The 23,322-nt window shown below is 40.5% G+C and overlaps 1 protein-coding gene and 1 long non-coding RNA gene across 3 annotated transcripts; one reads left to right on the top strand and one right to left on the bottom strand.

Moving 5' to 3' along the window:
• The first annotated feature begins 8,288 nt into the window (after nucleotides 1-8,288).
• Nucleotides 8,289-16,703, top strand: LOC144702011 (DNA-binding protein). Of its 2 annotated transcripts, none has more exons than XM_078573867.1 (15): nucleotides 8,289-8,449; nucleotides 9,214-9,318; nucleotides 9,383-9,451; nucleotides 9,806-9,895; nucleotides 10,036-10,119; nucleotides 10,427-10,591; nucleotides 12,966-13,153; nucleotides 13,898-13,970; nucleotides 14,471-14,524; nucleotides 14,643-14,900; nucleotides 15,196-15,402; nucleotides 15,553-15,656; nucleotides 15,819-15,963; nucleotides 16,181-16,315; nucleotides 16,389-16,703. In XM_078573867.1, the coding sequence occupies exons 1-15, from the start codon at nucleotides 8,360-8,362 to the stop codon at nucleotides 16,557-16,559; spliced, it is 1,938 nt and encodes a 645-aa protein (XP_078429993.1). In that variant the 5' UTR covers nucleotides 8,289-8,359; the 3' UTR covers nucleotides 16,560-16,703. The 2 variants fall into 2 exon arrangements, with proteins under 2 accessions (XP_078429993.1, XP_078429994.1); XM_078573868.1 differs by having other exon boundaries at nucleotides 8,310-8,449; nucleotides 9,387-9,451.
• LOC144702013 (uncharacterized) lies at nucleotides 16,075-18,307 on the bottom strand. Its single transcript, XR_013581163.1, has 2 exons — nucleotides 18,092-18,307; nucleotides 16,075-16,459 (listed from the first exon to the last, which is right to left on the bottom strand). It is a non-coding gene; the product is annotated as an uncharacterized LOC144702013 (long non-coding RNA).
• Nucleotides 18,308-23,322: the final 5,015 nt, after the last annotated feature.

The raw sequence follows: 23,322 nt of genomic DNA on the forward strand, positions 1-23,322 counted from the left end.
CTATATACCCTATAAACCCATCACACTTCTATGTCTCATTTACACTTCTAATGATGTAATAAATCATATGCATAAATCATTAAATTACAATGAGATCATAATGTAAATATCACTTACCTATAAAAACATTCTGTAAATATTCATATTCATAGTTTATTCAAGACTCATATCAGAAAATCCAAATAGAATAGCACTATAAGCTCCCACTTATATTATGAGTATGCTTGATCCTATAGCCTAAAGGGTGAAGATGCTAAAAAGAGATAATGACTATTCTTTAGAATCCACATATGAGATAAATGATTAGACAAATAAAAAAATAAAAGAAAGAGTGGTAGGAAACAGGGATATATAGATATATAGAGATAGAATAGAGAGATAACAATAGAAAAAAGAGGCAAAGATGGATTAAAATGAGAGATAGAAAGAGAATAAGAAAAGAAGAGGAAAAGAGAGAAAAATAGAGATCAAGAGAAAGAGAGAGAAGGAGAGGAAACCATGATATATATGTTGGTTTATGTGGATATGTTTATGACTGAGGGAGTGAATTAGGTGTTTAAAAATTTTGTATTTAGCTTTTTATTTTAATTCATAGAATATTGATTTAATTCCTAGTGAATTAGTGGAATGGAGACAAAGATCGAAACAATGTTTTTTATACAGGTTAGGGCTAGTCCCTTACTCCTGTACCAGGGATATCCTTGCACGGATTTCAATAACAATATATCCTAAGTTCAAAGCTACTTGAGCAAATACTTGAAAATGGGTTATACATGGATATCAAATATAGAAAGAGTTGGTAAAGACTTTGCCCCTCCTCAGTCCCCTTAGTCTTGTTGGATGAACATCTCATCAAATTCTTTTCTTTTGATCATACATGTAACTTAACTTGGTTTGCAATGTAAAGGGAGAGGTTATCACAACCCTGGTGTTGACCACAATGGTCACTGTATTAGCCTGCTTAGCCTAGTCTAGGAAATTCCTTCAATTTTAAAAATAAATAAATAAAATAGTAACAATAAGGATAAATATAAAAGATCAAAGATGTGTTACGAGATACTTGAATTTTTTTTCTCTTACCCCTTGCTTTTTCAAATCTAGTCACTCACCAAGATTCTACTTGATTCACAACTTGGCCCATTGTGCTTCATTCACCCTAATCCACCTAAAAGGACCTATGATTACTATGGGTATTAATTAAAGTTAATCTTAATGATATTATCAATGTCCCTTCAGTTGACCTTAATTTGATTCCTCCAATCATATGATAATATTTACTCAATCTCTGTCTTAGATTTGATAATAAAAATATCATGTGTAGACCTACAACCTCGTCCGTGAATCCGTCTCAATACAGATTTCAAATCTTCTCAAGAATAATTCCTTTTACTCTGTTTCTATCTCTATACCAATGGATCCTTTATTTCTCTTCTCCTAAATTATCTATTTTCTCGACTCTCTTCCATTCTTTCTCGACAGTTTTATTTCACTATCTAGATTATAAATCTCCTCGAATTAATACACCAAACCACAACCTTTTTTCATCAAAATTGAATCCTCAACAATTCATCTCCCACTTAGACTCAATAAAACCTCAATTCTATATTTATTTCTTCACAAGATGGGTTCAATTGAATCTCTATTCCTTTCAAATGAACCTCCAAAAGTCTTTCAATTCAATATCATTTTAAATATTTATATTCAAGGACAATAAAAATGGAATTACACCTTGTGCATGTATTTGAGTGCTGATTCCTTTCATCTCTCCCCCCGCTTTGATGATATGAAACTCTTATAATCTTTAGTATTTCCCTCTCATGTCCAGTTCTTGGTTGATCTGCAAAAGATGAAAATAAAACACAGGATAATAGAGGAGCGCTCCAGGGAAGGGTTGATCGTGGAGTAGTATCCTTGATCTTATTTTGAAGCCATTGCACTATCATTCTCAATAACTCGACCTAAGATCTTGGAGTTAAGGAGTGTCTAGTGCCCAGACCACTCTCTAGCCAACTGATTATTTTTCGAAGAGAGGGAACGTGTCACATTAGAAGTGAACCAGGTGTCTTCTAATCATAATCAAAATCCCGATGATGATATCACACTGTCCAGGTGAGCAGAAAATCATTAAATAAGAAAAATGAAATGTATATAGACCTTTGTTTGATGTGCAAGATCTACTTACTGGAATAATCATCATAAACATGTTTAATAAATATTTTTTAAAATTCTTAATTAAGCTTCCAAAATTTCCATTCAAACATTACACATTGATTTGAACTATATTAATCACTACAACAATATTCACTTAATTACGCAAAGTTGATTGAGTACAAAACTGAAGAGATCCATTAACGCTTTAGATGTTACTATTGATAACACACATTTCTAGTGCCATATATTATTGTATTTAAATTTTTTTATGCATTAAATTACTGATATTTGCATTTTATTAAACTTAAAATGATTAAATATATTTTTAGAACAAATTTGTGAGTTTTCTGTATTTTTAGGATTTTTCTAACAATATATTCTAAAAGAATATAACTTTTGAGATAGAATATGATTTTTCTGGAATTCGCAAAGATATGATTCTTCTGAGTCAAAATATATATTTATACGTATTTTGGGCTTTTATTTTATTTAATATGAAATTTTATGTATTTTGGTTTTTTATGGCATAGGGTGACGTGGCATGCCGATGCGCCGCCACGTTAGCATCGAGAAAGAAATTCTTTTCTTTGTTTTTTGTCCTTTTGACATGTACATGTGGCACAGAATGCGAAAAGCCATGGAATACAAAAAGCCATGGAATACGAAATGCCACGAAATACGAAAAGCCACAAAATACAAAATGCCATGAAATGAATAGCCATAGAATACGAAAAGCCACAGAATACCAAGTGCTTTGACTTCGTAACAGGCATGAAACCGATGACATTGATGAGGAGAGAGAAGAAATTAAAGGCTAGGATTGCTTCAACTTCCAATAGCCATAAATTTTGATCTTCCCCTCCTCTTTCCATTCATACCCTCTGATCTATAAATAGAGGCCTTGATCATTATAAAAATCATCTTGAACTTGTTTCCTACTTTTATGGGCTGATTAAAAGAGACTGAGTTTCGAGATCCATCAAGAGGGTTCTTGGTGTCTTGGGTGTGTGGGAAGAGACAAAAGAGAAGAAGGGGAGCTTACCCTCACTCGCAAATCGCCGTGATCCCATCAGAACGTAAGGATCTAAGGTAAGTGTCTTCACCTTACGTTGTTTCTCTCCCAACATCCTCGTTATCATAGTTATAGTTTTTTTATCAACGTTTCATTTATCACTTCACTTACTTATATCCCCATTCTCTCATCTCTCCATCCGTGCCATCGTACCACTCCATATCCAACCAGTATCCTCGTTCATACCGTCGTTCATCGTCATATCCATCACAATCACCTACTCTTTTCTTTAAGTTAAATTAGCTTATAATTACGTATCTTTTAACGATATCACTAGCTCACGTCCTCAAATCTTGCTTTTGTCGATCCTCTCGTCCATCATCACTAGTATAAGAAAGTAATTCCTTAATCATTGTTCCCTGTGGAGACGATCCGCACTCATCACTAACTAAGTATTTTTAAGTATGGTTAAATATATTTTATTGGATAATCTCAATCACCAACGACAAAATTTAACCCGAAGATTGAGATTATCAACTATCTATCAAATTGCTCTTCATGAAACTCCGAAACAAAAATTCTAAGATTCTTCATTAAGATTAGGCCAAATTTTATTTGAATTCCAATGACTCTTCTAAGATTCTAAGATTCTTCTACTTATTTTCGACTGTTTAAAGTGTTTAATTAAATCATTAGGGCTTGAATGGAAAGCAAAAACCATACTTTGGTCAATATTTTTGACTCTTCAAAAAAATTTTCAATTTGGTCCAAAATAAAGTAAAGGATTGTCGGAAAAAATTGGAACCAGGATGTATCGGTTTGACCTATCAACCTCACACACTAAGTCAACTAGTCAGGACATTCCATGAGCATAGGTGATGCTAGCATGTGTAAGGTGCTTTTGACTTTCTAACTTATCCCAAACTTGCTAGACATGATTTAAATGGTTTCTAATGGTTTGTTAAAGTTGACCATGGAATGGTCATTGGTTGAACCGTTCGATGGTTCGAAAAAAATTGCACTTGCCTTCATAAGAAATTCATCAAAATAAATACATTGACTTGCAGTCAATTGCCTTCAATCTTCAAGATACTGGGAGATAAAATAGACAGATATACATATACTGATTGGGAGCGTAATATATATATATATATATATATATATATATATATATATATATAAATATATATATATATATATATATATATATATATATATATATATATATAAATATATATATTATAGAGAGACGAAGAAATAGATGTATAGATAGAGAGGGAGAGATTTATAGGTAGATAGAGAGGAAAATGGAGAGAGTTAAAGGCAGTGAAAATAAGAATATAGGCTTAATTACTTTGCTTAAGTTATATATTTAAGCAATAATAATTATAATTTTACTTAGGAGATGAGGAGAATTAAGGGTATAATCAGTAGGAAAAAGTATTGAAAAAGTTAAAAATTAAAATTTTTTTTTTACAATTTGTATGCCGTCTAGTATACAAATTTAATTTAATGCAAGAAAACTAGTTTAAAATAAAAATTCCTTAAAGAAAATATGAAAATATCCTACTCAAGCTATTTTTTTTAAAAAATAATAAAATATTTTATGGAAAATCATAGAATTTTATAGTTAAAATACTATATAGTTTTAATCAAATACCTTAGCCAACAGTTAGGTAACACTAGGGGACATGAATGTATGGCGGTGAACGAAGCGGATCATATGAACAAAATACCATTATTGATTGCGATGAAGATGGAGGTAGATACAAACAAATGGGAAATAGACCAGGAAAGTGATATATACATCATGTTTCTGAAAGTAGTTGGTATGGAGGTGGGTACGCACTAACAAGCAGCAGAGTTTATGGTGATGTGAGGTATGTTAAAAATATACGTTATCCTTGGTAATGACAACCTAGGTAAAATGACGAAGACTTGAGTCTGAACAGATGTAGATCGCACTAACATCATTGTCTCATGCCCAATGCGTTGAATGGTGCTTTTCTCTTCATGAGTCTTTGTCAAATCCCTTCTCCTTCAATCCTTCACTTTTGAAACCCAAGAACCAACCCAAAGTAGATTTCAAGAGAAAAAATGACTCCACTAATCATAATTATGATAACAAACGAGGGTGCCTTTTTAAGGAAGTTTTGGGCTAAAACTTTTTAAACTAATTTATTATTGAATTTAATGTAAAAAAACTACGTACAAATACCAAAAAATAAGGAAAAATAGAGTTTCTTCCTAAAATTTAATAAATTGTTTTTTGCTTAAATAACATGCATTTGTGATAACTTTAATTGAAATTAAATTTAAAAATATGTACAAGTACTATTAAAATACCATGTTATTTGTGATTATCAAATAGATGCTCGGATCACGGCTTGATTGGAATCACAGATTTTTCCGATTGAGAACACCTTAGAGGCTTTGCCGATTGAGAACACCTAGATGCATTGCCGATTGAGATCACCTTGGTGGAATACCAAAACAAAAATATATCTTTAAATTAAAAAAAATTGCTAAAAATAAAAACACCACCTTTCCTTGGATAAACTCTACCGATTTCTTGGATCATTTGATGTCTTCAATCATTCAGATTTCTGACATATTGATATATCCAAGTGATCTTCAGAGCACCTGATCTCTTCTCTCTTGAGCCGTGCAACCAAAAATTTGATTCCTCATCATCTAGTCTCACAAAAGGACTATTGAAGAAGAGGAAGACAAGAAATGGGGACAATAGGAATGCCTTGGGATTTAATAAAAGTCCATGAACTTACAGAATATCCACCAATGCAAAAAAATCTTGTGTGTGTGACCTTCTAGGCCTGTGTGACAAATCTAATATCAAAAAATCTTTATATTGCCAACCTTATTAGCAAACTTTACAATACTATAATCAATTTTTTCTGGTTAAATACATAACAAGATGTTTTTCCATTCCTAATCTGGTTCCATCTATTTCCTCAACTTTCAATATATATAGATCATTAATTTAACCCAATTGATAGGTTGAGTTGCCAGCCAATGGGGTGCCAAGGTATATGTCATGTTCTAGAAGATGGAAAAGGAGCATGTCCACTTCGTTATGACTATTTAACACCATAGATTACACAATACATAGAATCCTTCATCCATGTTAGACTTATGAATGACATAGTTAATGGTTAACAATCCAACCTTAATCAATCATTCAAGTTCGTTTCATATTTGTTTCTCCTTGTCTTCTCCTTCTTTTATTAATATTTTCATCTTACTTTCATCTTAGTTTCACATTCCTCTCTTCTTCTTTTCTTCATTTCTTCATCATTGTCATTATCTTTTCTTTTTGTTTTTTGTCTTCTTCTTCTTCTTCTTCTCATCTTCATTTTTATTCTTAAAGTTTGTGTATCTTATAATCATTATTTATTCTTCTTTTTTCCTTCTTTTCATATTCATCTTCTCCTTTTGTTTTCTTCTTATTGTTTTCTCCTTCTTTTATTTTTACTTTCTTCTTATTTTCATCATATTTTATCTTCTTTTTCCATGCCATTTTTTACTTTTCTTCTTTGACTTTGTCATTGGCTAATCAACATGACTGGACCAGGGAAGGACAAGACAGGTCTAGAATTGGAAGTGAACCTTATATAAGGTTTACGTCCTTCCAAAAACTCTGACCAGACCAAGACTGTCAAACCCTAGCGGTGTGCTATCAGATTTGAACTAGTCCGTACACGACACTTAATTCAACTCTTTGGACAATTTGCACTTCTTGACCCACACCAACAACAAACATGCACAACATTGAGGGAACAATGACTACCTCTCTCTCTCTTTCTCTTTCTCTCTATTACTGTGGCATTGCAAGGGGGAATGTGCTCCAAATAAGAACCGTCCTTCCACGAGGAGGTTTGGGGCGACGTAAAACTGTTGGGCTTACACACTCGCGGAAGTGTACTTGGACGTGAACCAATGCAGAAGATGTAGACGATGATCCCAAGATTATACGAGGAGAAACACCGAGGCGTAGTCGTCAGCCTTGTCACGTCCCCTCCGCTGTCACCGTCAAGAGAGCACCAACTCCAAGCGTGAGAGAGAGGGAAGGAGGAAGAGACTTCTAGTTCAAATGAACTTTCAAGAAACTCTACTCAACTCAAAGGGAGAAAAGAAGAATACATCAAGGCATGTTGGGATGAAGAAAACAAGGGAATTGCAGGGCCTTTTGTAGGCACAACCCAAGGCCTAAATGCCCCCCTAAAAACTAGGCACGATCCTATTCTCAAGGATGTGCTAGGTCATCCTACTTTCTAGGATGTACCAAGTCAACCCCCACAATCCTGAAACTTAGGGCTGGGGGGTTTGACATTTCCAACAAAAACTCGCCCGTTAGAGGCAAATTCATCCCATGGGAGTCAAGTAGGAGACCGAGAGCTCGAACTGGCCGACACAGATGCTGTGCCACGTGTCCAATTTTGAGTGACCTAATCCTAATGGTGCCATATTTTTCATCCTGGATGCCGGACGTGACGAGAATGTCTTGGACTAGATGGTTTTCTGACGGGACGAGATATGGAAGAAAATATTTGGGATGGACGTCTAAACGGGACGATTCGGATGAAATTTAAAGACGAGATGTAGTACAGGGACGCTCTTCATCCCATCCTGGATGATCGTACAATATAGTGGTGGGTATTGTGCAGGGACGTGGACGGGACGGTAATTTCATCCGTGGACGAAAAAATCGTCCCATCCAGAACTTCGGACGATTGACTCGACGAAGAGTCGTCCGCCCACCCCTGGACGGTGCGATTGCTTCGCCTATGGATGAAATAACCGTCTCGTCTGGGGCCTTGGACGGGGGATGGGGCGGTTATTTCGTCCCGTGGGAGTATAGTATGCGCTTGACTGGTGCGCCTGGCCGAATGCATGCTACGCCACGTGTCGATTTCTGAGTGGTCTAATACTGACTCACGCCCTGTTTCGTCCCTAGACATTGGACGGGATGAGACTGGGCTGGTTTCGCGTGGGACGTGGACGAAAAAAATAAGACGGGATTGAGACAAAACTCCGAAAATTGGTACGTAGGCCGGGACGAATTGGTGGGTTTAATATAACCTTCTCCTCGTTTGAATCGTTTCTGATATTGCCTGATAGCCTGCAGAGGGTGGGGATAGCGAGCCACCAGCAGAAGCTCGGAGCAGAATCAAGCTAATGGACAGCGGCAAAGATCGGAGCAGAAGCTCCGCCATGTCTGTGGAGAAGTTCGTTTCGATAATGGCTCCTCTGCTCGACATGGAGAAGGTCTTTGGCTTCTTCTTCCTGTTCTTTCGTGTTCCATTATCTTGACTCTTCGTTCGGTTGAATCTGGTGCTCGAATTCTTCCCCTTTCTTTAATTTGGAAGTTAGTGATGAGAGCAACCTAGTTTTTGATGCGGTTTTTTCTTCGGTTGGTATAAGATCAAAGCGTGCTCTCCAGGCTTTGTGTTGAGGAGTACCTTTATAGTATTGATGTTTAACATAGGAAAGGTTGATTGCATACGAGTCAGGAAAATTTGCAGTTGGTTGACAGTCCGTTGTGTTTACTCGTGAATAGCGATAACCTGCCGTTCCATTCATCTGTATCTGGACCGCCATTTGAAGTCGAAATTAAGTGGTGAGAAGATAGAAGTAATCTTTCCTGCGAAGTTGATGTATGCGTTATGTAGGTTGACGTGCAGACATGTATATGAAGAGGTTGATGGCTTTATCCTCGTTTTCCTCCCTTGCCCTGCGCCATTAGATCCAAGTTCTGGCATCATCTTTTTTAATCATTCTACTATCAATTCGAAGGGATTCTGTTTTCCATTTTCAATCAGGCACAGGCCTTGAGAACGTGAAAAATGCCACGTGCCGGCTCCTTATACTTCATTAGTCTGGCTTTTCATAAATTTCTTGAACATTGGTTAATAATTCGGAAATTTGACTGATTCGACTATGCTCCTTTCACTGAAGTGCATGAATTATTATGGAACCTTAATTCTTTCAAAAAAAATTATGTAACCTTAATTTGATTGCGCTTTTTTCAGGAAGCTGAAGTTTCTATGTCCATTAATTCTTCTTCATCAAGCGGATTAGACGCTATGAAAAGGAGGGGCTCGGTCATTTTTAACCTTAGATGCACAGACGCACAGGTATTAATGTACAGTTTATACTGCCCCCTTGTGAATTATCCATCAGTACTTGATTATTTGCTAGACAGGATTAATGGGAAAAGCCCTTTTGGAATTCCAATCAAACAAAGGTGACGTCCTCCCCGCCCACAAGGTATAAATTTTCCTTTTCATCACGATTCCATCACGACAGGATTATTTGCTAGACTCGGGAGAGTATGACTTTCCACCATTCTTTTTCATCACGATTCATTGATGTGATGCCAGAGACTGGTGTAAGGGCTAGTCATGAAAGGCAAGGAAATAAATCTTTTCACTTCACTGTGCTTAGTAGGGTTACCACGAAACTGATTCCTGTGAAGATCGTATTTATAAGGAACTTAGTCTTAATATCAAGAACGCTAATCGTTATATCCTTGTGCATTTAATAGTACCCTTTACATATTTTCTTGGACTAGTTTCCTTTTTGCTAATGGCAATTCAATTGAGCTCTTGTAAATTCTTTCAGTTTGGGACGCATGATGTGGTAATTTTGAAACCTAATAAGGGAGATGCAGGGTCCGCCTCACTTGGACAAGGTGTTGTCTATCGTATAAAGGTACATTCTTTCTCAATTACTTTGAGCCATTCATAGGGCCAGAGTTCTTTCTCTGCACTTTAGGGATAATTTTTTTCAGTTATTTTTACTTTGTTTTTCTTGTTTTTTCTTCTGATGTTATGGGAATGGTTGGACAACAGGATACCTCTTTGACTGTTGCGTTTGATGATATTCCAGAGGATGGCTTGAATAACCCTCTCAGACTAGAGAAAGTAGCAAATGAGGTGTGCCTTCTGATTTCCTATAACTATATATTTTACTTTTATTCTTTTGTATCATCTCCTTTTATATGATCCTTTCAACTAAACTTTGGTTGAAATACTCTGTGTGTTTTAATACTTTCTTAAGATGCTGTTGGGTGGAATCACTTTTCACTCTGCATGATTTCATAGATCGTGTCTTTTCAGTCACATTATGCGCTGAATACTATTATTCCCGATTAGTTGCTCTCTTATTTAAGTGCGTCTGATTATCCAAGTATTTTCTTCCGTTAAATTGTAAAAAATCTGAGCTTAGGGTACATTATTACAGGTCACTTATCTCAGAATGAAAGATGCATTGAACCAGCTAAGTAAAGGCGTGCAAAAGGGGCCTGCTACAGATTTAGTTCCTGTTCTCTTTGGGGAAAAGCCATCAACTGTTGCAAAGAAAGCTGCATCACTCTCTCTGTTCAACAAGAACCTCGACCATTCCCAGGTTTGTTTCCTCTACCTTTTTCTAAAAAAATAGTGATGACCTTACATATGACATAACAACCATCCTCGTACCCTTGCACGTGATGCATGGATGGGGATGGACTGGTCAGAGTTACTCTTCAAGGGTAGAGAGGGAAAAAGAGGGCAGAGGATTGTTGGGATAGTTTAGAGAAATGGGATTGCAGGATTTGCGTTGGGAAAGAAGAGTGGAAGGGGACAAAGTATAGAAGAAAATAAGGGAATAGCGGGGAAGGAGGTATGAGTTTATACTGGTTATTCTCTCTTTGGTATTACTTAGCGGCAGCTGGGTAATTTCCTTGGCGCACCCCACCTTCATCCATCCCTCCTCATTCACAGTCCTTGCAACATGACAAAATAAAGGTTTTGCATGATTGCATGACTCGGCTTTTCCAGGAGATCCACCCTTTTTGTGCCTTGTGACCCCGCTGCCATATTTCTGGCCAGTTGTGGGGCGATCAGAGGATGTGTCGTGCCACCCCATACCTGCCCAACGGGCTCATGATTGTAACATCTGGAAGGCCTACCTGCCCTTGCCTGTGCCTGGCTGGCCCACTCCTACCTTTGTAACCCTTTGAATCCTCCAGCCTGTTTTTCCCTGCCCCAATACTATAAAGCTATGGTATACCTCTCTCTACAGGATAATACAAAAGACTGCTGCCAACCCCAGCACGATATGTGATTTCCCACCTGCTTCCAACACCCAGAGGGTAGTCAAGCTCTCCACCTCTGCGGACCATCACTGCTGCCACTGTATGTGTCGTGCCACCTTTTGCTGTGGCGCCATTGCTGTTTCCGTGGGTATGACTCTGAGAAATATACTTTTGCTTTGCCAACAGGTTTTCTGCCCACCTGGGAAGGACTCCTCCCTTTGGTCTCCTCAATGCCTCCCCATCATCTCTTCCTCATGTAGGACTCGGTCGTCAAGAATGGAGTATTTCCACTGCAAGCTAGACTTCCGGGACATCATGCTTCCTATCAATCTCGAACCTACATGTATGGTCGACTCTTTGTGGATATTAAATTCGGCGAGGATTCGGCCATCCTCAAGCTGTTTTCTGGCAAAAAAGAGCAGCTGCTAATCATGGGGAATCCCTTGGCCCAGATATTCCCCTTCATAGTCTTGCTTATGTCACTGCTCTTGATCTTGAGAGTAGTGATCTTCGTGGTCAGGGTCTTCAGGAAGATTTACATTTTCCCCTTAGATCATCGGTGATTTCCTCCTCCCCCTCCCCCCGGGAAAAGCCCTTATTTTTTGTTCTCAATCATCAACCTTGTTTTTCTTCCTCTTTTCTGATTATCGTCTTCGTCAGTAGGGGGGCATCATCCATGTTGGCAAGGTGATATATAGTAAAACATTGAATGGTCTTCTCCTTCTGCCCATAATCCTCGCTTTTCTCCATGTCAATCAACACCATCATTGAGGACGTCTTCACCATCCTCGCTGCTGTTGCACAGCAAAATGATTTTTGATGAAATAAAAAATAAAAAATACGCAACATGACGATGGAACCTGGAGGGAGGAATATCTGAGAGTTGGGACAACGATCCTTGATGAAATCAATTGGGAGATGGGCTTCCTCATCCCTTCATTTGAGCCGTAAGTGTTTAAGATGGACAGAAAACTCTCCTGATCAACCTCATTTCCGAGGGCCTGGGCTTGTTTCAGTACCTCTAATCCCAGCCCAAAAGACTGCGCCTTGATCAGAATTGAAGACACCGAACCCAAGTCCATCACCTTCTCCATGTTGAATACAAGCCTTCTGACCTTGTCATTTTTGCCATTCTTTCTGAGGGCAAGAACCAGGGTAGATAGAGGGTCTGAAACAGGCTTAGCCCATCCCCAGACCCCCAGACCCGGCAGAATAAGCCAGCCCATCCTCAGACCCCCGCATCAGGCCAAACGCCTCCTGGGCCTCTGGCCACATCCCGCCTTGGTGTACCCACAGACCTAAGTGCTAAACACCTGCCGTCCCGGCCTAACCCTCCTGGCCATCATCGCCTCCACAGTCTTTTCTTTCCCTCTCAATCCTCCGACATCACCCCAGCTTGTCAACCAGAGCTGTAAGCGTGATTGCGTCTGGTGTGTGTCCCGTCCCATCCTTCATCTACCTGTAAAGCGTCAGTGCCAAGTCCGAACATGCGGATCATTGTGTTATAGGTGACCTTTTCCCTGACTAACCCCGCCTAGGCCATCTCCCAACAAAACTCTTTTGCCGCCGCCTCATCCCCCGTCTGGGGAAGGCATCATATAACCATTGTTTTATTATCGTGTTCCATTATTCTGCATGATGGCTTTTTGCTTACTAATTTTCAGTTTCATTCACTTTGGGTCTACTTTTGTCTTGTTTCTTCAGAAAGCTGCCATTTCTAGAGCTCTTTCATCAAAGGATGTATTTCTATTGCATGGTCCTCCGGGAACCGGTAAAACAACTACAGTGATCGAAATTATTCTGCAAGAGGTCAAACGGGGCTCAAAGATCCTTGCATGCGCTGCTTCAAACATTGCTGTTGACAACCTTGTTGAACGCTTATTTCAATACAAGTAAGCTTGTTATAATTTGAATTTTGTGCTAGATTTTGATGTAGTCTCTTCCTGGGATCTCCAAATTAGAGAACATACTGGATAGAAGTATGTTTCTAGAATATGTCTACTGCTCTATGCATGCCAATACGATAAGCGGATGATGGATAACCTATTAATCTGATTCCTTCAATCTTCCCTTGTAATATTTAAAAGTTAATGTCTATTTCCTCATGACACATTCCTTCATCATATAATATTCATGACAATGAATTTAAAAAGTGACTCCCTGCCTTTTACAAATTGCTTTTAAATTTTTATTGAGATTCTTTTATCGTATAAAATGTTATGATCCTCAACATATTTAGGGGTATTATTGTAATGTCACCCCGGCATTTTCGTCATTTTTATGTCTTAGGAGTTTTCCCTTTAAATAGGTGTTACCCTCCACTTGGAAGCACAGACAAGGAGATAATCAAAGCTGTGTTTGTCTCTCAGTCCTCTCCGTATGATGTCCATCAGCCGGTGTCCCTTCCCTTAGCAATGCCCCCTCCGCCAGGTCCCCTCCCCTCTAGCTGCCTGGTGCCCAATCCCTCTGCCGATGAACATTCTGGCATCTTTGCCCTCCATTGCTGTCCTCTCCCTGAATGGAACTCGCATGTTCTTATTATAAATATCTTATTGTATAATAAAAACAATTGATTTTCAGATGTTCTCTTGTTTTGACAATACTGCTAAAGACTGATGGTCATCTGTCTTAAATAGGGTAAAGCTGGTTAGAGTGGGGCATCCTGCTAGATTGCTACCTCAGGTCTTGGAGAGTGCTCTTGATGCCCAGGTATAAGAATATGTGATTACAGGTTCCTGTTTCTGAAACCTTACATTTGTGCGCTACTTAATTATATCCATTGATTTTTTGTAAATGGTATTGTTGCACCATAGTTATATATGGTTTAGATTAATACTTCAAAATGTTTTGCCAACACAATTTGGCCAAGAAATGGTGACGTTCAATTTGCTTATTAATGTTATTAACTAAACTCGAATCACATGCTGGGATTGCGCGAAAAATGCTTTTAATCGTTGATAATTATCCGAACGAATTGTCAGGGATGGGTAGCATTAGATTCAAACACAAATGTCGTGTTGTTTGTGAATTGTCTGCCTCTCCTGTATTTCTAGTTTTGTTTAAGAGGGGTCTGTTTTGATGACAACAGGATAATAACTCTGGCGTAATTTTTTTGGTTTGAATTTTTTATAGATATCTTTTCGATTATGGCCGTCACTGTCAGCCGTGCTTGTTGCCATCTATTTTTTGATGTTTTCATGTCCTTGTAGGTATTACGGGGGGACAATAGTGCCCTGGCCAGTGACATCCGCAAAGAAATGAAGGTACACTAACCTTTGCAGGGTATTTCAGGTGTACCTGATGTGAAAAAAGAAACTCAATCTCTCATCTTTTCCTTATCTTTTTCACGTTTCTAGAGTTTCAAGAATGCCTTCATTCCAGGCTTTGAATGGGAAGCTATTGAAAGCCAAAGATAGGAACACAAAAAGGGATATCAGGAAGGAGCTCAAAATGCTGGCAAAGGAAGAAAGAAAGAGGCAGCAACTTGCTGTCAAGGATGTGCTGAAAAATGCAGATGTCATATTGTCTACGTTGACTGGGGCATCTTCTAAAAAACTGGACGGTTTGACTTTTGACTTGGTAATCATTGATGAGGCTGCTCAAGCGCTTGAGGTAGCCTGCTGGATCGCTTTATTGAAGGTTCAGAGATCTTTCTTCATCTGTATGCCTCAATTTTTAGTTTGAAGAAAAAGAACATTATAACTGTCGTTTAGAGTGATGATTTTTAGGGGAATTTAATCAAATAAGGGAAAGAAGACGGGTTCTGGGTTGTGTCCCAGAAAGTACTGACTTTTAGGTCTTCCTAGTTTTCATAAAATTTCATTTAGGAAATTCTATGCCCATGTAAACATACTTATATCTTAAACATGTCTTAATCCTTCTGTGTCAACATTTTCTTCTTTAATGATCAAATAATCTTTCCATGGCATTCCAGGGCTCGAGATGTGTCCTTTCAGGTGACCACTTGCAGCTTCCACCCACCATACAAAGTGTTGAAGCGAAGCGAAAAGGTCTGGGTAAAACATTATTTGAACGCCTTGCAGAAATGTATGGGGATGAAGTCATGTCCATGCTCACTGTCCAATACCGAATGCATAAGCAAGTAATGAATTGGTCATCCAAGGAGTTGTACAAAGGCAAGGTATGTCATTATAGTTTGTTATCTGACACTCCATGAGGTTTTCAATCACGGTCATGCATCGATGTGCTGAAGATGCATCAACATTTAGTTTACTCATGTTTTGGGTTATTTATTCAGAATATTATTCTGATATCCTCTTTGGATACGCAGATTGAAGCCCACCCGACTGTTGCTGGCCACCTTCTCTTTGATCTCGATAACGTGCTGCAAACTCCGTCGACTGAACCCACTCTCCTGCTGGTTGACACGGCCGGGTACAGTTTGTTGCTACCCTAAACCCTAAACCTGAGAGCTGTCAATTCTTTTATTTTGTAATTTTGTGAATCCTCAATTAGTTTAATATTCAATAACTATAAAATAATGCATTGCGTTCTAGAAACCTATCATATGTCTTTGGATTTTGGTATTGGTTGAAGGTGTGACATGGAAGAGAAAAAGGATGAAGAGGACAGCAGTCTGAATGAGGGTGAAGCAACGGTGGCCATTACTCATGCGACAAGGCTCGTGGAGGCTGGCATTCATCCAGTTGACATAGGAATCATCACACCATATGCTGCTCAGGTTCTGCGTTGCACCCCTCCTGAAAATGCTGTTCAATATAATATTCTGTTGGAAATACCCTAGACGGGTCCCATTCTACCTCTCCATTTCTGCCTTAAATACGCCAGTAGAGATATGCAGATCTAGATTTAAACAGCTAGTAAACTAGGGAGCTTTTAGCCCTGCAGTCACTCTTATTATTTCATTTTTTGACCGAGTCCCGACTTACCCTTGTCAGGTTGTTCTTCTGAAGACAATGAGAGGTAAAAATGATAAATTGAGGGAATTGGAAATCTCCACTGTTGATGGGTTTCAAGGGCGGGAGAAGGAAGCCATCATCATCTCTATGGTTCGCTCCAACCAAAAGAAAGAGGTGACTTGCCCAAACCTGAAGAGAAAAAATTACTTCCTGTAGGTTGTGCAGGTATTTGACTTACTCTTCTCAGGTGGGCTTCTTGAGCGAGCGACGACGAATTAATGTTGCGGTCACCCGTGCAAGGAGACAGTGCTGTGTTATCTGTGACACAGAAACAGTGAGCCAAGATGCCTTTTTGAAACGCTTGGTGGAATATTTTGAGGAGCATGGTGAGTATCACAGTGCATCCGAGTTTATATGAGGTGTTATTTTGCCATACTGTATTTGGAATCCTCTTATTGTAATGGATGAAAATAGATGGAAACGTTGGGTAATAAAAACAGAACGTTGTGTAATAACGTAAGCTGCTGATTGTTTAGTGCACCAAAACTTATTTTTTTGGTTACCATGTTAGAGCTTGGCTAGTGTTATGGTTCCAATTGCTTTGGCCTATATTAATCTATTATCTGCTTTCATTGAACTAAATTTTCAAGGGTTCTTATTGGGTTAATGAAATATTGAATGTTTCTGTCAATCAAACTGGCTTCTGGAATGCACATCATTGGTTTCTGTCCTAGTGTGCATGTGTAACTCAGCTTGACCCAACATTGGATAGTGCTGGACAATAAGTGAAGGATTTCAGTACAAGAAAATTAAATATTTTATAGATTCACTTGTCGATCAGATAGTAAAAAAATCAAGGTGATTCCTCTTTCAAATTATGGGGGCTGATGTTCTACATCTCTGCTTATGGCGTGATTTCTTTATCCTAAAACAGATGAAAAATATAGCAAGATAAGGTAAGAAGATGATGGAGACAAGGTTTTACAAAGATGACAGGACAAAACCCAAAAAGGAGCTGAAATTTCTTGAAAGCATGATTGTTTGACTCTTTAAGATATGTTTGATTAAACCTTGACAATTTGATATTGTAGTCGGAAAATGGTTGTGAAAAGCTTTGTGTATCGGTACTGTCATTGTGACTGGGCTGAAGGTGAAGGATAATAGAACAAATGATGAAGAATAAGTATTGAGGTTAAGTGTTAATGGTCCCTTGTCAAAACAATGACCTTAATTAGAGATAGAATGATGATAAGAAATGAAGAGAGAAAGAGATAAAAAATAAAGATTGAGAGAGAGAGGGAAGGGAAAAGAGAGCTAGATATAGGGAGATAAAAAGTGAGAGAGGAGGGGAAAAGAGAGCTAGATATAGGGAGATAAAAGTGAGAGAGCGAGAGGAAAAGAGAGAGATTTGCTGAGGATGTGACTGGCTGCAGTATGTGACAATAGGTTGTGTTGCATCTGCACAGGGGTGTGTTCGGTGTGCTGTTCTTTTTATGTTCGAAAATTCGAACAAATGTTCGAACAATTCGAACAAACGAACAAAATTCGCATACCCTAACAAATTCGCACAAGGGAGACAGACGAAGAAGGTAATTGACGAACTGTCAGCAGAAGCTTGAATGGGGTATCATTACCACATCCCGAGGGATTTTTCAAAATTCAGACGAAGGTTAAATCCTTTTTAACGATCATACCAGGGAGACGAAGAAGATAATTGAGAAGAAGCAACGATTCCAACGAACAAAAGCGAGAAAAAGAAGAACAAGTTTGAATGAATCTATCGTAGTAGTAGTAAGAAGAAGAAGGAAGCAGAGATCATTTACACATTCCGAGCGAATTTCCAAGCGTCGGAGGCGTCGGAGCGAATTTCCCGATCGACGCCGACCGGGAGCGGAGCGCAATAATCAAGAGAAACCAAAAGAAAAAAAACAAAAAAAACAAAATCCAAACCTCACGGCTCGGCGCGGTCCGAATCCGGCGCCAAATCGACTGGGAGGAAGTCCGATGGTTTCAAGTTCGGGGAGAAGATACGGGAGAAAGAAAGATAGAAAAAGCCTCTCTGGAGACTCGAGAGAGATGAAGGAGAACGATGGAGAACGAGGGAGGGAGAAGGAGAACGATGGAGAACGAGGGAGGGAGAAGGAGAAAGATGAGAAGTGAGAAAGATGGAGAACGAAGGAGGGGGAAGGAGAAGTAGAACGAGAACGAGAGTAACGAGGGAGTTTTTTTTCAAAAAAACCTTAAAAAAATTCGCGCATTTCGCACAAAACGAAGTGCACAGTCATGTGTGCGAAGTTGTGTTCGTTTTCAACATTGTTCTGTTTGGAAATCCGAACAGAACGCGCAATTCGCACCAAATCGAACAATCCGAACAGAACAACCATGTCTAATCTGCGGTGTGCTCATCCAGCACAAAACTCGTGGGAAAAGTAGGGCAGGATCAGCAACGACATATTGGAGAAAGTCCACTTTAGTTGCTAGAATGCCTATTTGGCCTCCTTAGGCTACACAAACATGCCCTTATTCAAGAGTTTGGTGAGTAACCAGGGAATGGAGCTGTATCATGCAACAAAGTGTCAAAAGTAGCATGCTAAGTGAAGAAAACTGTGAAGCCATCTTGCACTGCCCTCACCTTTTCCGCTTCAATAGCCACCTTAGGAAAATATACCGCATGCACCAATTGTTAACAATACATATGGCCTGTAAGCGAAGCACACATTCTACATCTCGTCTAATATTCATTTTACACAATATATATTCATTATAATGCACGGGCAATACTTGTAATTGAAATCCATGAATACATGTCATCACTATGTGAATAATGATGAGATCATAGTATGGTAATCATTGGTATTTAAACATGTGTTTCTAGAAATTCCTATTTGAAAGATACTCAATAAGGACATCAAAATATCTGGATAGAATAGCATTGTCTAATCCCACTCATATGATGAGTATGGTTGATTTGGTGGCCATTAGTTTGGAGATGTTAAGGACATTTAGTGGGTGCTCTTAGGGAAAAGAGTTCACTGAATTCATCCATATGAATCCCCAAATTGTATATACCTATCATTAATCAAGTTGTTTCATGTCAAGTCACTATTATTTAAGTGGTCCTTAGACTTCAGATGCCAATGATGCCTTGTTCATGGACATTTGTGTTTTGACTATGACCTACTAATCTTCAAGTAGGGATTCCTAATTGTCCTAGGTCGGATGCAGCAACAAACGTACAAAGGTGATTGTGTGGTCAAGATGGGATCGTTCAGCCTCCATTGACTCGAAGAAGATTATGAAACTAAATAATCCCTGGCCATGGTAATGGAGATATTGGAGAATATGTTGTCCAATGATTTTTTCATGCATTAGTACTAAAATGAATGACCCATTAGGGTTTGATGGAAATCCATACCCTAAGTAATTTGGGATTCTCATTCAGTTGAAAGATCATAAATACACGACAATCAGTGATGATAAAGGTTCATGAGAGAGTCTTTTTTGGCAAAAACATGGTGCTGGGTACGACCAACTCATGGGTTGTGCTTGTAGACCGATCCAGTCATGCCATTGATGCACCCGGGGGGCTTTATATATGCAAGGTTGAGTGTTTATAAGAGTTTATTGGTATGGAGTGAGTGTGAATATCCCAATTACACATGAACCCTATTCACCAACGCCCATGACAAAAAGGAAAAAAAAATAATAGTGATACCACTATAGGTCGTGGAGACCTCAAGCGCTAGCAGCTCATTCTTGTCCCTCAAAGTTGGTGGTGCGTGGAATAGGTGCCATCTTTGCGCCATCATTACACATCATCATAGAGTTTTGCAAAGGGTACAATGTCTAGGCGGGATGCCGTGCACTCCCGCCTCCAGCGTTCCACACAATACACCACTCAGGAGGGCGGTCGCGCAAGGGTGCAATGTTTGTGGAGAGCTGGCAGACCGAGTCTCTCGACACGATGGCTGGTGTGGGCCTCCTCGCGAAGATCCTGCCATACAGTATAGAGGGAAGGGGTGCGAGGGCATACTGGATAGTTGGCAAGTGCATCGGTCACCTGGTTTCCCTCTAGCAGCTAGTGACACATACTAGTTAGGTGAGCGTGAGACCGCATGACATCCTGCCATACCCTCTAGAGACGCCACTGAGAGCGTGAGCGTGCATGGAGCATATCGACTAAAAAATGTGAGTCCAATTCTATGATGATACTATGAAGGTTTTGCTCCTCACAAAGGAGCAAGCTATCATGTACCACCATAGCCTCGGCTATTACATTAGTCTGAACTCCATAGAAATATGATAAAGTAAAAATGATACTCCTTGCGTGATCTTGATGGATACCACCTCTGTCGACAAGGCTTGGGTTCCTTTTGGCAGTACCATCCATGATAAACTTGAGATAGTGATGGCGTGACGCAGCCTGAGCCCCAAAGAACATCTTTGGAGATGCCGCCATCACCAACGACACCACAGCCGGCTCACGTTCAGCCTTCCCGGCAAGCCAAGGCAACCGCGCGAACGTCCGAATTCAAATATCCTGAATAAAAGGCATATCATCTTCATTTTTTCATTGTTTTCATTCGAGTCTTTATCCGCGTTTTCCGCTGTCAGCATTCGTTAGTGATGAGATGAGAAGCTTTGGTTTGACTGCATCTCCCGAGACCCCCCTCTTATTCCTCCATCCTGTTCCTCTTCTCATCTTTTATTTCTTTCCCCTTCCCTTTTGTGTTGTAGTGAGGGGAAGTCCATTCTATAAGGACTTTCCCCTCCCCTTTCCCCTAATGGGCCATGACCCCCCCTGTTTTACTCTCTTTTGGGTTGTTAGGGGCCCATTCACGTCATTCCCTATAAAAGGAAAGGATGGGCGCCCTAACAGATTTGGACTTGTTGATTTTCTTGAAGAAGTTGTGTTGAAGAAACAGGTCCCGTTCTTGGAGAAGAAGCAGAGGAGTGTGGAGGAAGGTGGGCTAAGGAGGAAGAGAACTAGAGAGGGGAAGAGGGCATTGCTTGCTTCGGTCGTGTCGTGGTTCTTCCCCCCCTCCTTCACGCTATCGATCACCCCAACAACCCGGGTGCAGAGATTGAGCGCCGGTTCTCTTGACTCCCCTCTCGTCGCTGGAGGACGATTGGAAGTTGTCACGTCGGTGACCGACGCTCATGGCCCCTTCCCGACCGCATGGGAATCTAAGGACGTGCCCGAGCCGGGCGAGTCACTCACAATGCCCAACCACAACTGCGATTCACCTGCGAATCGCCGCCGAAGAGCCAGGCGCCCTGATCGCTGGGTGATTCGGGTTGACCGGGTCTTGCGCGGGGCTGCGACCTAGTCGATTGACTGGGGAATGCGGTTCTGGTGATCGATTGCTCTGGTCAAGAATGATCCCCTCCTGATCGTGTGGGAACCCCAGGATGCGCCCGAGCCTGGTGGGTCACCCCCGACGCCCAGCCACGATCACGGTTCACCCTTGAACCACCGCCGAACGAGCCAGGTGCCCTGACCATTGGTTGATTTGGGTTGACCGGGTCTTGTGCTGACCGCGACCTGGTCGAATGACGGGGAACTGGGTTTTTCAGGGCAGGGTCCCTCCGCCAACAGACATACCGACCCGTCACCGCTGCCACCTCGACCACTTCTCCCACTTAACGGTCCAGGCCTGCGGTAGTTATACCTCGCTGGTCTCTCCCCTGAAACTCTCGCCTCGACACCTCTCGCGCTTGATCTGGACTCACGCAAGCACAAGAATATCGGCCCGCACACATCGACGAGGTACATCATCTCTCTGCCCGCCCGTCTCTCATTTTCTATAGTGCATTTTCAAATTGCCTCCTCCGCGCTCGGGTTAGATATAGGTGAGAGAGACAGGTTGAGCGTGAACTATGTCTTGCTTGAGCGTCTATTCTTGGTACGAGTGGGGTCTGCCCGTCACGTATGGGCAACATCCGGCGGAGTTACTCTGTTTGGTTTCGTAGTCGTCCTCGTCCCTTCGGACGAGGCTCGAGAGGTCTACCCTTCCACCGCCGGGTGACTTCGTCAGTCCCGGGCGTCAGTATTCCTAGCAAGTCGGCACTTGCACGTACCAAATACCTCGCATCTTGCATTGGATCATAGTATATTTTCCGTTTAGGATTTCTAGTCGGACGACGCCACCATTGTAGTCCGATACCATTATCATTCACCGGCACCGAACAATCATATTCGGTGTCAACCGAACGACATCCGTCATCAGATAGCCTATTGGTGGTGGGTTCCAATGGACACTCTATAGTCGAGTGGTGATGCAGGTCAAAGCAACTGGGATGCTTCAGCTATGGAGTGAGTCACACAGAGGTAGTGAGCATCGTGAAATGGGCAGTACAAGGCGATGAGTTCTTTGTAGCCATTGCTTGATGTGTCGCATGACATCTGGTGCGCTCATGGTGGACCTTGCAAAATGAGAAGTTCTCCCTTTCCATATCTCTCATAGTAAGTATGTTATGATGATGTGTAGATAAGGGCTAAGCTTAAAGTGTGTTGACGAGATAAAGATCTTGTGAAAACATTCTAACACTGTTGGTGTAGTATGGGTACAAAGAATTAGACACCAATGGCGAGTAAATTAGCGCCAACATTTTAAAGCAATCTTACTATGGAAGAAGAGGTGTTCAATAGTCTCAACTTCAGGAGAAACGGGACAACAATGACAGCTTGAAGTAATGGAGTGACCAATACGGGTCACTCGATCTTCAATAGGTAGACCACGGTGCATGAATCTCCAAAGGAAGAATGAGGCGCGGGTGATAACCGTTGGATGCCAGATGCGTCTACCCCAAGCCTGCGTAGGGAATCTCTCTCGAAAGTGGTCCCAAGAGGAATGGCAGGAGAAATTCCCATCAAGCGTGAGTGTCTATATAGGATAATCAGGGGAGGCTCTTATATCAGTGGCCATAGTCATTAGTAAGAAGTCTAATAGAAGTCCATATTTCTCCCACATGAGTCTCACGTTCCCTGTTAGCAACTGAGCCACGATCAACCAAAGGCGATGGTGGATAGAGCTAGGGTGGTGAGCTAAGGGGGTAGTCATAAGCCAAGCATCATGCCATGTACTAATCGTGCCATGCCTGTCTAGCTAGCGGGTCACATGGAATATCTCTAGCTAGTGACATTGTTAAGTATGCCACCGTTTGGGGCCTCTGATATT

The sequence above is a fragment of the Wolffia australiana genome, chromosome 4 (genome assembly GCF_029677425.1).
Source record: "Wolffia australiana isolate 7733 chromosome 4, ASM2967742v1".
NCBI lineage: Eukaryota > Viridiplantae > Streptophyta > Magnoliopsida > Alismatales > Araceae > Wolffia > Wolffia australiana.